Source organism: Onychostoma macrolepis, chromosome 04, assembly GCF_012432095.1.
Source record: "Onychostoma macrolepis isolate SWU-2019 chromosome 04, ASM1243209v1, whole genome shotgun sequence".
NCBI lineage: Eukaryota > Metazoa > Chordata > Actinopteri > Cypriniformes > Cyprinidae > Onychostoma > Onychostoma macrolepis.
The window spans coordinates 26,441,258-26,454,626 of record NC_081158.1 but is presented as its reverse complement, the minus strand read 5'-3'; the positions used below and the strand labels follow the sequence as shown (position 1 = coordinate 26,454,626).

Genomic DNA, 13,369 nt, shown 5'->3' with positions numbered 1-13,369 from the left:
GTAATTTCATCTGAATCAGGAGAAAAATATGCACAGATTAAGCACCGTTTACAAGCGAAAACAGTCCAAAACAGCTCTAAACAAATATGTTGGTGCATTTTGATGTGAGAGGACAACAGGAGATGTACTTTTTCACCAGAAGAAGCGTTATTATGGATTACGGATTGTATTTTGGACAGAAAGAAAGGCTTGAAGTTAAAATGCCTTAATGACGTATTTATTTCTTACAAACATGCAGCTTTTCACTTCACAAGACATTAATTCAAGAACTGGAGTCATGTGAATTACTTACGAATTATTCTGTTTTTATAAGATGTAATGTAAAATTTGTGTAATGATTTGATTAATGCAAAATTCCTTTAAATCTGTAGTAAGAGACTTATTTACATCTTGGATGCCCTGAGAGTCGGTAAATTTCTGCAAATTTTCATTTTTTGGGTCTTAAAAGCATCCTAAAATTATAGCATAAAGTGACTTGTGCACAATGATGCAAGTCTTTTGAAATCATACAACATCATTATGTGAAGAACAGACTGTAATTTAACTTATTTAAGATATAACGTCATTAATTTTGGACTGTTTCTCACGCAGTGCTATTGTAAGGCTTCAGATGACTAGAAATATAGCACACAAGCACACTTTTGTGATGCTTTATATGTCCTTTATTTTGGAGTTGTTCAATGTAAATCAACAGTTTCTTGTATGGAAAAGAGAAGCTTGAACATTCTGCCAAATATCTCCTTTCACATTTCACGTTTAAATGATCTGAATGACGTTTAAGGGTGGGTAGATATTCAAAAAGTTAAAGAATTAACTTAATTGACGAGTGATGATCGATTAATGTTGTTGTAGATGAAAAAAACAATCGATTGTAATGTCACTGTGCATGCATGTTGTCGTAATTGATTTTCTATTTTCACTCTTCTCAATCTAGCTTTTCATGGACACGTAATGGGACTCATTTCGATGTGGAAAAGGATTCCAAAGTTATCATGAAGCCCAACTCAGGTACTCTGGTCATTGACATCAGCGGAGAGAAGGCAGAGGCGTATGAGGGAGTTTACCAGTGTATCGCCCGCAATGAGCACGGCTCTGCCATGTCCAATAACATTGTCATCCGTCAGTCAAGTAAGAGACACATATAATCAGAATAAATTGCCACAGGAATGTTTTGTTAATGTTTTTGCAGTCACCTCCTGTCAGTTGTTTCTTTTTAAATTGAGGGCCCAATTCTGTTTCATAGGGTCCCCCTTGTGGTCAAAGGAGAAAATTGAACCAATCACAGTGCAGAGGGGAATGTCTCTAGTGCTGCAGTGCAGACCCCCGGCTGGCCTGCCTCCTCCAATCATCTTCTGGATGGATAACAGTAAGATATATCACATATATCCACATAGATTTGTGACAGTAACACACCACACGTCAGTCTTACACATTCTAGTGTAAGCACCCACTGAATGCCTCATTTGATTATGCTTTCATATACTTTACATGGCAACCCAAGTATGTAAAATCCTTGCTCTGTTTTGCAGGTTTAGCTCATTGTTGTTTTATGGTCCTTCTTTTATTGGCAAATAGTGTTCACAATGAACTTATATGCTTCCATCTGCTCTCATACTACTCGATTAAAGGCCAAAAATCAACTAAAAAACACATACTCTGATTTGTGTCAGATTTCCAGAGACTTCCCCAAAACAGTCGTGTATCCCAGGCTGTAAACGGAGACCTGTATTTCTCCAATGTGCTTATGGAAGACACCAGAAACGACTACATCTGCTACGCCCGCTTCCCACACACTCAGACTATCCAACAGAAACAGCCCATCACTGTCAACGTGCTGGACAGTAAGTGTTTTTAGTCTGCTGCTACGAATAGAGTCAACAATTTCTGTTCCAAACAAGCATCTGTGTAAATCAGTTTTTTGAATAGAATAGAACTCTGCCTTTTTATGTTGAATTAAGCTTGCACAATATATACAGATTCACATTTTTATCTGTTATTGTTAGGGCTGTCAATCTATGATTTTTTTTTTTGAAGTTTAATTATATAATAAGTTTATTAATTTTTGGAATTGATACACAAAGAATTGCATTTATCTGTATTTGCCCCAAGAAAAGCCCCACATTGCTTGATAAGACATTAAATATTGTGAAGCAGTGAAACATTCCTTATTGCAGAATTCACATGCATACATTTTTACATTTCTTAAATTTTGTTTTAATGTATTTTTATTACATTTTCCCAGTTTTTATGAGTAAAAATACAATAATTTGGTACAGTAATTTGTAAAAATAATTGTACTGAATAAACACTTTGACAGCCCTAGTATGGGTATGTGTATGTGTAGTATGTGACAGGGTCACATTGTCCCTTTTATTTTTAAATGTCTCTTCAGCTTTTTCCTGCTCTGTCCAGACCCGTAAATGTCAAAGCATTGCATGCTGATTATTTTCTGTTGTATTCCAGTTGAAGCTATGAATGAGACTGTGTTGGCAGCTTTTTTGAATGGCTCAGATTTTTGGGGTGGTGAGTGCTAGCAGAACTTCTCCAAGTGAACCCAGCCTTCATCCCTTCCATCACTTGTGTTTCCACCTAACCAGGAATAGCTTACCTAATATATCACCTACTGTATAACCAGAAATATAACCCACTTCTCTAGAATCCCAACCCTGACCTCAAACAACTTCATCTTTATGAAGGTCTCATACTTACTGCACTTGGTATTAATATCCATTTAATTGCATCTTTTTAATGAAAACTGATTTAGTCAGATTTAACAAAAGGACTGAAGCCAGCACTACAGGAGTTGACTATCATTGGCATTGTGTATGGCAACAAAGTGTCCAAGATTACTGTATATGAATGGTAATCAGTCCTTTTTCTTTGTTTTAATTGTCTAATTAACATTTTGGCAGTGTCTACACATCTTCTACTGGTCACTAAACTTTCTCCTTTCCCTGTTTTAAACTGAATACATGTATTAGTGTTGCATATTACATTCTGTATGCAACACTGTATAAGGTACTGTAAAATATCTCACTAAAACACTGTTCATTTCTATTATATTTTTCATTTGGATCCTTCCATTCTCTTTTAAATGCCATCCAAAAGAAGCAATGGAAGGATAAAATAATTGTCATTCAGTATGAGGTTCACTTGATAAAAGACATAAGGGCAATTTTTTAGACTACCCTAGAAGTTTCAAAATAAATACTTTTTCCATTTATATTGTCAAATTTGACCAGAAATATTCTGTTTGTACACCTCTAGTTTTATCTACCTCGTTTGTGTGTGGTTTTGGGCACCAAAACAGCATCTTTTTCCTCACTCATTAGTCCTGGGCAATAGCTGGCCGGTTATAAAATTGGTCTGATTGTGGCCTATCTATGTTCTAGACAGTCCATCTGGGGAGAGAGCGCCCACTTTCATGAACCCACCAGGAATGCACAGTACTACCATGGTCCTGAAAGGAGACACGCTGCAGCTGGAATGCATCGCTGATGGCCTGTAAGTAGGAGGAAGTGGAAAAATGGCTCTCTCTTGGGTCGAAGAATGGCTAATGTGCATCTTACTGTGCTGTTTGGGGTTTTTTTTGTAGCCATGTCTGTTTCTTCTTGTGATTGGGGTCAGGTTGCATCAATAAATTTACATAAACAGTTCAAATGTGTTTGACTTTATTGTGTTTTTCAGTCCAACGCCAGATATCTCCTGGAGCAAGGTGAACGGGGACCTGCCAAGCGGCCGTTTTTCATTTCACAGTTTCCAGAAAACTCTGAAGATAACGGAGGTGACAGAAGCGGATGGGGGAGATTACCGTTGTTTAGCCAAGAATCGCCTGGGGAGCAACCATCACATCATCACTGTAGTGGTCAGAGGTCTGTCAGAGGACGTCTTTTCATCTGTCACATCTCAAAAATCTTGTTTAGTCACATCATTCACTGACCCCGGGATGCCATCCTGAACCGTTCATGTACTTGAGCTGTTCTGAAAGAACCTTTGTGTTTTCTCTTACTCCGAAAATACTCACTGGTTTGCCAGATATCTTAAAATATATGATGAAATAATTCTAATCTGTTGCATAGGAAACATTCTAAATTCAAATTTTCACATTTTAAATTCTAATTTTGTCTGTTTGATTTTAAACTTTCCTTTTATCTCCACAGCGGCTCCCTTTTGGATCAGTGCCCCTCAGAACCTCATCCTGGCCCCGAAAGAATCTGGAATGCTCATTTGCCGGGCAGAAGGCAACCCTAAACCCACGGTCACATGGTCTGTCAACGGAATTCCCATTGAAAGTATGTAAAGCCCACTCACTTTTACTTTTCAAAACAATGTAGCTTTTCCAGTATCTAGCTATTTTCAACAACTGTTTTTATATTGATATATAGGAAGATCTGATTTATTGTTAATCAGTACAGTACCTGTAAATAAAACGATTTTATAAAATGATTTACTGATCCTATGTTTGTTTTTATACCATAATATTTAGTTAAATGTTGCTTATCACTAAGTGTTTTTATTTATTTGCCTAATTTTTTAGTTTGCCTAATTGTTTCTGTTTTCACCCTAATTCATTTTATTGTTTTTGTGCCAGTAGGAAATATTGTTCATATTAAATTATAAAATTAATAATGTAGTTTGCTCATTTTTGTTAGTAGCTTGTAGCACAGCTAATTACTTTTTTAGAAGAATGGTTTGATTATAATTTAATTATGAGTATAATTATGATGTGATTTCTTGATAGACTCACATAAGGACCCCAGTCGGAAAATCGAAAATAGCAATATCATCCTCAGTGATGTTCAGACTGGCTCAAGCTCTGTTTATCAATGCAACGCCTCCAATGAGTACGGTTACCTGCTGGCCAATGCCTTTGTTAGTGTCTTGGGTATGTTAGAGTATATGCATTTCTATTCTATTCTATACTATATTTTTCAGTTGTTATGTATGGTAAATTACATTACATTACATTTCAGCTGAACCTCCAAGGGTGCTGACTCCTCCAAATCATGTGTACTCAGTCATCACTAACAGTAGGGCTCTGTTAGACTGTGCTACATTTGGCTCGCCACTTCCAAAAATCACATGGTGGGATATTATTTTATTTTTTATTTGTTTCATTCTTTTTAAGTTTGCCTCTAATATCCAAACATGTATATCATGAGTTTATGTTGCATGGTGATTATGCTTCTGTTATCTGCAGGTTTAAAGACAGTCAGAGCATAGTGGATAGCGACTCGTACATCATTCATAAAAACAATACCTTAGAGATCAATGTTGCTCGGCCACTAAATAGTGGCAAATACACCTGCATTGCCTCAAACAGTCTTGGAAACAAAGAAAATCATGTTTACCTGGAAGTGAAAGGTGAGTGAAAACTTAATTTAATTTGTTTTGGTTAAATCTGTGTATTTGTAATATGCTAAGTGTATGAATAGTAGTAGTAGTAGTAGTAGTATGATGGGAAATATGGGGGAAATGAGCAAGATTTATCTTGTTTTCTTTCCGCAGAGGCTACACGGATCATCAGACAGCCTGGGTATAAAGTGGTCCAGAGAAACAGCATGACTGTGTTTGAGTGTAAAGTCAAACACGACCCCTCTCTATTTCCTTCCATGATATGGCTCAAAGACAATATGGAGCTTCCCGACGACACTCGGTATGACCTGCAACCACTGCTGCAACTTTTGTTCAAATATAAGTACCATCTGAAGCAGGGGTTAGCACATGATACAAGCGAGGGAGATTGTTTAATGTTTTATTTTGTTTATTTTAGAAATAATGAAGTTGTTTGCACTTACTGTATATGGAAAATGATTTGCAGATGGAGCAGTTGGGTATTTTTTTTCTTTATAGGCATTTTTCCTATTTGAAAAGAAATACACTACTGTAAGATTTTTTTTCCTTAAAAAAAAAGAATTTAATACTTTTATTCAGCAAGGAGGCATTACATTTATTAAAAGTGACAGTAAAGGTTTTTATGTTGTTACAAAAGATTTATATTTCAAATAAATGCCTTTTTATTTATCAAAGAATTTAAAAAAATTATAATAATTATATAGCAAAAATATAGCAGTACTGAGAAATATAACAGAACTGTTTTCAATGTTGATAATAATAATAATAATAATAATAAATATTTCCTGAGCACCAAATCAGCATATTAGAATGATTTCTGATATGTGACACTGAAGACTGGAGTAATGGCTTTGCCATCATAGGAATAAAATATATTTTAAAATGTTTTAAAATAGAAAAAGATTTTAAATTAAAATTAAAAAGTTTACTGTATTTTTTATTAAATAAATGAAGCCTTGGTGAGCATAAAAGAGTAATTTTAAAAAATATAAAAAAAATGTACCAACCCCAAACTTTTGAACAGTAGAGTAAATACAGTGTACAAGTAAACAAAATAAAAACCCATCCACAAAACACTTTTGACCTAAATAGTAACTTCTGAAGTTTGAGAAAAGTAAAAATAATGTCTCAGTTTATTTTCTCTGAAATGTGGCATGTAGCTACTTGTTTTTCACTAGCAGGTGTGTGTTTGTGTGTAGATTTAAGGTGGGCTCTGACAGTCTGACTATATATGACGTGAGAGAGGAAGATGAGGGCAACTACACCTGCATCAGAAACACCACCCTTGACCAAGATTCAGCCAGCGCCATGCTCACAGTAGTCGGTACGCTCAGTTTATACATCACTCTCAACACACTCAACTGCTTCAGTCAGTCATTTTCTCAGAAACTATACATTATACAATATGGCTTCCTAGATTTTTATATGGGTGCTGTTGTAGAGTTGAATTTGTACTTTTTGTATAATTAACTTTTGACTTCCTCAAACCTGCTTTCCTTGTCAGAGGCCACACCAACACCACCTATAATAATGGGTAAAATGCACTTCTTTCAGTTCCCAAACAGGTCCCAAAACCATTTGATGCATTTGTATTTTGGTTTTTGTTTTTTGTTTATCCCTTCATCACCTTCCTAATATGTGCTTATGAATGTGCTTTGTGGATGTTTCCCATTAATACATAAACTGTTAAAGGCAATTTTGGTTTTTAATTTTCGCAAATGAGGCAGCTTACTAAACTTTTCCTGACCTCGTTTGGAAATAAAGACCTGTGTGATTTCAGCTTTACCAACAGACTCTCAACAGGCAATTTGTGACTAATTTACATTTTGATGAGTTAGCAGCAAATTCGTATAAACATGTTTATGTATTCATCTGCTTACACCCCACTGAGCTCAGTTTAGTGGTTCACCTTGATGCTTATTTTTTCTACAATTTTTATGTTTTTGTACGACTCAAATTGTACAAATTCATACGAATTTGCCACAAATTCTCCGAAATGTGAACCAAGTACGTTTTCTCACGAGATTGGTTTGACACTTTAAAATCGTGCCTTTAACAGAATGTCACATTTCAGTCTGTGACAATTTTTTTTAAGTTGGTGTTATATTAGTTTTTTAATTTGGGCTTGTGTTGCATGTTTCTAATGTCTGGTGTAATTGAGATGGATGGAGTTTTGTGTCTCATAATATCTGGTTTTCCAGAGCAACCAGACCCGCCCACAGACCTGGAGCTGACAGACCAAAGAGAGCGCAGTGTTCGGCTTACATGGACCCCTGGTGATGAAAACAATAGTCCTATTCAGTGTGAGTTCTATGTTTGTTACCTTGTGGTAGATCAATTGGTGATCCACATAATAGGACAACAGAAACATTTAGGTCTGCTTTTCTGATCCATTTATACTTGGTTACCTCAGCGTTCCTGATCCAATATGAAGATTCACTCCACGAGCCTGGAGTATGGGTCAATATGACTGAAGTGTCAGGCACCAGCACCACAGCACACCTGGAGCTTTCCCCGTATGTGTATTACACCTTCAGGGTCCTGGCACTCAATGACGTGGGTCTGAGTGAACCCAGCGCTTCATCCAGACAGTACAGAACCAACCCTGCACGTGAGTTACCCAAGCAAGAAAGTAGAATGCTTAAGAATCTTTAAACGTCCTTGTATTTTTATGAATCAAAGTCTGATTGTGATTCTCACAGGGCCTGACGTGAATCCATCAGATGTTGAAGTCATAGGAACATCACCTGACAGTATGACAATAAATTGGAGGGTAAAACACTTATGATTTGATTTTATTCAGTGGAGTGCAATCTCAAAAAATAAAGGTTCCAAAAGGGGAGTTTCACAGAAATATTATCCTTAGAGAACTTTTCAGTGATCAGTACTTAATCAGATCAGTTTTTTTAGGGTGAATAAGATTTTTTTTTCCACTACAGAAAACATTTGTGCATTGGAAAGGTTCCATGGATGTTCTTCCAAGGAACCATAGATGCCAATAACAAACCTTTATTTTTAATGCTATACCAACTAATTTAGCTGAGTTCCTAGTTCCTAGTTTACATGGTTTTCTTTTTAATGTCTGGTGACCAGGAGCTGACTGGGCTGGAGTCGAACGGTCCAGGCCTACAGTACAAGGTGAGCTGGAGACAGAAAGATCTGGATCAGCAATGGGCTTCACTCACTCTGGCCAATGTCTCGCAATATGTGGTGAAAGGAACGCCCACTTTTGCATCCTATGAAGTCACCGTGCAGGCGGTCAATGAGTACGGTCCTGGTCCCAGACCAGAAGTGATGATGGGATACTCAGGAGAAGACTGTGAGTAAGCTTCAGAAAGCACTCAAATATATTTATATCAATATTATTTTAATATATTATTTTACGTAGCATTGTATTTATATTTATTAATATAAATGTATATTAAATATTATTTTACACAACTTATGTGCATTTTTATTCATTGCCAATATATAATGTTATTATATTATATTATATTATATTATATTATATTATATTATATTATATTATATTATATTATATTATATTATATTATATTATATTATATTATATTATATTATATTATATTATATTATATTTATTATATTATATTATGGCGTCACATGTGTACAGTCCCAGAATGCACTGTGACAGAGTCAATTGAAAATGTTCATCCGAGAATGTGGACAGATTCCGAGAAATAAGGAATAAAGTTCCATTACAAATTGCAATAAAAAAATTATATTTTGTATGTCTTCGTCATCTTAGTACCAACTGTGGCCCCAGAGAAAGTAGAAGTTACAGTTCAGAATGGGACAGTGGCTGAAGTGCACTGGGACGCTGTTCCGTTTTCAACAGTACGAGGGCGATTGAATGGATATAAGGTACTTACTTAACACAGAAAATACATTTACATCTCTAATATTACAGATATCTACCTAAGATGTTGACATTTGAGCTGCAAATAGTCTAAGATGTTGCCATTTTGTAGGTGAGTTACTGGAAGATGAGAAGCCTGCACAAGCAAGACCCTGAGCCTGTGAAACCACAGGAGCTCATCTTTCACGGGAGTGAGCCGGAGGGTCTTCTGATCGACCTTCATCCTTACAGCCAGTACACCCTCAATATTAGAGCCTTCAACGGGAAAGGAGACGGACCCACCAGTTCCAATCACATATTTGAAACACCAGAGGGAGGTAGAGTGTGTACTTATTTACTATATGTACTCACTTGTCAAAGTCTGAAGAATTATTTAAAGAAAAATAATCAATATACATTGTTTTTTTTAGTTCCTGGGCCTCCTGCAGATTTCAAAATCCAAAATCTGAACCTGGACTCATTGATTGTGAAGTGGGTGCCACCTGTAGAATATAATGGTCACTTGACAGGATACTTGCTCAAATACCAGCCTAGTAAGTCTGAATTGGACCATGTTTTATGGGATTTTGTTGTTGATTTATAAAAAGATGGCAATCGCTTACACTTTTAATCTTCTCTATGTGAACTCTCCTTGTAGTCAATACAACAGATGAACTTGGGCCGCTCAAAGAGCTGCTTCTACCAGCAAACGAGACCAGCATCACTCTGGAAAACCTCAAGCACAGCACTCACTACAAGTTCTATTTGAATGCCATGACTATCAAGGGCAATGGCCCCACTGTCACAAAAGAGGGCTTCACAATGGTGGATGAAGGTGAGGACTAGCTTTGCGAGTCATTTTACAACATTTTCAGGATTTGAGGCAAGGATCCAGGTGCAGTATTTTCCTCAACGGTGGCCTCACATAAATTGCAAGCAGAATAAAACTTGTACAAAGGTTTGTGTTTCAGTCCTCAATTTCCTGAATCGGAGTGTTCTTGTCTACGTCTACAATATAATGCTTTTAATTCATTAAGGGTTGCATACTCTATGAATAGATTTAACACACACATAACATGCCATTTGTTTGTTTGTTTATTTATATTTGACTTATTTTTTATACTTTTATTAAGATTTTATTATTTAAAAAATAGATTTAACCCAAATTTAACATAGTTTGTTTATTTATATTTGACTTATTTTTATATTTTATTTATATTTTTGTGTACTTTATATTTTATTATATTTTTTAAACAATATTTATATAATTTATATTTATTTATAGTGCTATTCACTATGTCATATTTTTAATCAGTATTTTTTATCTTTTTTGAGCATACTTCACAAAATTTTGTATTCATTTTTTGGAAACAGCGTAGTTAGAAAAAAACAACTTAATTCTTTTTAATTCTAATATTTTATGCAATTTTGCTTCTCAATTAAATATATGCTGTTTTAGAGATATATTAGAATTCTGTTGGAAAACAAGACAATAATGTTTAAGAAAATGTATTCAATTTATTAATTGATTGATTTTTACATTTATACATTGATTTTTTTGCATTTTTCATTCTGTCTGTGAAAGTAAAAAGGTGTTCTGGCCTTTTAATTTTCATGATTAAACCTTTTTTTTTTTTTTTTTGTATGTACCTTCCAACAACATCATATTTCGTGACTTACTGTATATATTTAGAAACAACCTATTTTGGTTGTCAGGTGGCTGCTACTTACAGTATATCCCCTCTACCTTTGTCTTCTTTTGTCTTTCTCTCTCTCTCTCTTTCTCTCTTTTCTATGAAGCATTAATTCGGCATCCCGCAGTAGAGGCGGGTAAAGGTAACACCAGTATCAGGCTGATGAGAATGCATGCTGGTTGAGCATCAGCTATGAGACTAGAAAGGCACTATAGCACTGAAAAGAGATAGATACATATGCATGAACCTCCTCAGGCCAAAAAGCTTTACACCTGATTTGGCCTGCTCCCTATGTCATGGAGAATCATGTTACCAACAAATGCAAATTCCATCCCACTGCTTTCAGTAGGGCTTAGCTAGAACATCTGCTGTTTAAAGGAATAGTTCACCCCAAAATAAATGCTGTTGGTTGATTGCCTGAATGCCTGTATGCTGTTATTTTTTCTGTGAAACACAAAAGGAGAATTTTTGTTTATCTTAATGCAGCTCTTACTGTACAGTCTACAAGTCGGCTCCAAAAATGACAAAAAAAAGCATCATTACAGTGATTCACATGGCTTGTGCAATACATTTCAAGTCTTTTGAAGCCATATGTTACTTTATATAAAGATCAGAATGAATTTAAAGTCGATATTCACTCATAATTGTTCCAAAAGTGAATTCAAGAACTGAATCAGTGAATTAATTGCTCTTCTAAATTGGTTCTTTTGAGTGATAACTAAGTTCACAAATTGGACTAAGCTGAATAGATTCATTCAAATGATTCATGAATTGAACTGAATCATCTCTTTGACTCAGTCTCACCGTTAAAAACTCACAGCATATAATGATTCTTTTGGTCACAGTAACATTATTGTATGATTTCAGAAGATTTGGGATCAGTGAAGACACTAGATCTACCATGTGAACTTTTCTGTACAAAAGTCTGAACTTTATTGCCATGCAACTTGTTGAATTATTCACTCATAATCTTTCCACTCGGTGAACTCTAGTGAATTCAAGAACTACTACTACTCAGAGTCATTGAGTCAGTGAGTTGAATTTGAGAACTGAATCAATGAGTGAATCATTCTTCTGAGTCGGTTCTTTTAAATGCTGTTTAAGTTCACAAATTGGACTAAATTATTTGTTTATGAATTGAAATGATTCACGAATTGAACTGAATCGTAACATTTACTCAATCGCAGTTAACTCACTGCAGGAGAAGATTATCAGTGAACAATGACTTAAACTTTGGTCCATACATCACAGTAGTGCTATCGTATCACTTCAGGAGACTTGAACTGTTGCACATGAGTCATATGGCTTTCCTTTATTGCCCTTTTTGACAGTTTTGGAGGTTAACAACTGATTATTGTGTGAAAATATTCATAATATGAAATTATTTTCAAATCCAAGTCATACGGGTTTGGTTTGACCCGAGGGTGAGTAAATACCAGAAGTTTAATTTTGGGGTGAACTATCCTTTTAACTAGTGTAGACAAGGACGTTAGATGTTTTTGAGTGTAGAGTGATGTTCAAACGTATGATAAGACAAACCCAGATCTCTCTGCCTTGATCCCAGCATCCTCTCAGAAACCCACAGTAACTAGCTCTCATTGCATCGGTGAACTGCATGTTCCTGCATGCTGTAAACTCAGATCTGCATTTCTCTCTTTCACTGCCTTGTTTTCTCTCTTTCTACTGTTTTGTGTTTCATGTTGTGTGTTTCACTATTCTCTGTATTCTTCCAGGCTCAGCCCCCCCTTCACCACCACCAACCCCCCCTGTCACTCAATCTTTGCAGCCCCCGTTTCACAAGGGTACAAACACTCCTGTCCCGGCACCTTTTCTCTCTTTCCTTCATTGTTATGCTTGTGTGATACTGTATTGAACAGGAATCTGTAGATGTTATACCTTTTAAAATCTCACAAGAAGTCACAATCATTATTTGAGCTTTACGTGATTTACAGTATAATAAAAAGTGAGTGATGACAGTTACATATACAGTACAGTTCAAAAGTTTGGAGTCAGAAATGTTGAAGAGAAATGAATACTTTTATTCAGCAAGGATGCATTAAATTGATCAATAATGACAGTAAAGAAATTTACAATGTTACAAAATATTTCTGTTTTAAAAAATGCTGTTCTTTTGAGCTTCATATTCATCAAAGAATCCAGAAACAAATGCAGCCTTGTTGAACATAAGTGAATTCCTTCATAAATATATATATAAAAAAAATTGACCCCAAAATGTTCAATGGTAATCTACAGTAAGTAATTTTAAGAAATAAATCTCTAGTGATCCTAAAAAGACACTTAAAATCTGTGAATTTCGTTAGATTAGATATAAAATATTAAATCAAGTTGAATTTGCAAACAAATTATGCTGGAGCTTTTATTGGAAGCAACTTTGGTAACACTTTACATAAAGTTTTTATGTATAATGCATTATAAAAGTAGTTTTAAAGCATTAATGATGCCT

The 13,369-nt window shown here is 35.3% G+C and overlaps 1 protein-coding gene across 12 annotated transcripts in view; it reads left to right on the top strand.

The window, feature by feature from the left end:
- The window catches only part of nrcama (neuronal cell adhesion molecule a), a 59,842-nt gene that overhangs the window by 40,553 nt on the left and 5,920 nt on the right, over positions 1-13,369 (top strand). For 4 of the 12 annotated variants that reach the window (XM_058773289.1, XM_058773287.1, XM_058773288.1 and 1 more), the window contains 23 exons: positions 935-1,128; positions 1,244-1,366; positions 1,671-1,841; positions 2,464-2,523; positions 3,393-3,504; positions 3,688-3,872; positions 4,161-4,292; positions 4,742-4,885; positions 4,974-5,085; positions 5,201-5,364; positions 5,509-5,656; positions 6,555-6,679; positions 6,860-6,889; positions 7,557-7,658; positions 7,769-7,966; positions 8,058-8,128; positions 8,449-8,674; positions 9,122-9,237; positions 9,345-9,549; positions 9,643-9,765; positions 9,870-10,046; positions 11,012-11,047; positions 12,639-12,707. In XM_058773289.1, coding sequence (XP_058629272.1) covers positions 935-1,128; positions 1,244-1,366; positions 1,671-1,841; positions 2,464-2,523; positions 3,393-3,504; positions 3,688-3,872; positions 4,161-4,292; positions 4,742-4,885; positions 4,974-5,085; positions 5,201-5,364; positions 5,509-5,656; positions 6,555-6,679; positions 6,860-6,889; positions 7,557-7,658; positions 7,769-7,966; positions 8,058-8,128; positions 8,449-8,674; positions 9,122-9,237; positions 9,345-9,549; positions 9,643-9,765; positions 9,870-10,046; positions 11,012-11,047; positions 12,639-12,707 — 3,023 coding nt within the window. The remainder of the gene's footprint in view (positions 1-934; positions 1,129-1,243; positions 1,367-1,670; positions 1,842-2,463; positions 2,524-3,392; positions 3,505-3,687; positions 3,873-4,160; positions 4,293-4,741; positions 4,886-4,973; positions 5,086-5,200; positions 5,365-5,508; positions 5,657-6,554; positions 6,680-6,859; positions 6,890-7,556; positions 7,659-7,768; positions 7,967-8,057; positions 8,129-8,448; positions 8,675-9,121; positions 9,238-9,344; positions 9,550-9,642; positions 9,766-9,869; positions 10,047-11,011; positions 11,048-12,638; positions 12,708-13,369) is intronic. The other 8 variants (XM_058773291.1, XM_058773290.1, XM_058773297.1 and 5 more) reach the window with 5 other exon arrangements.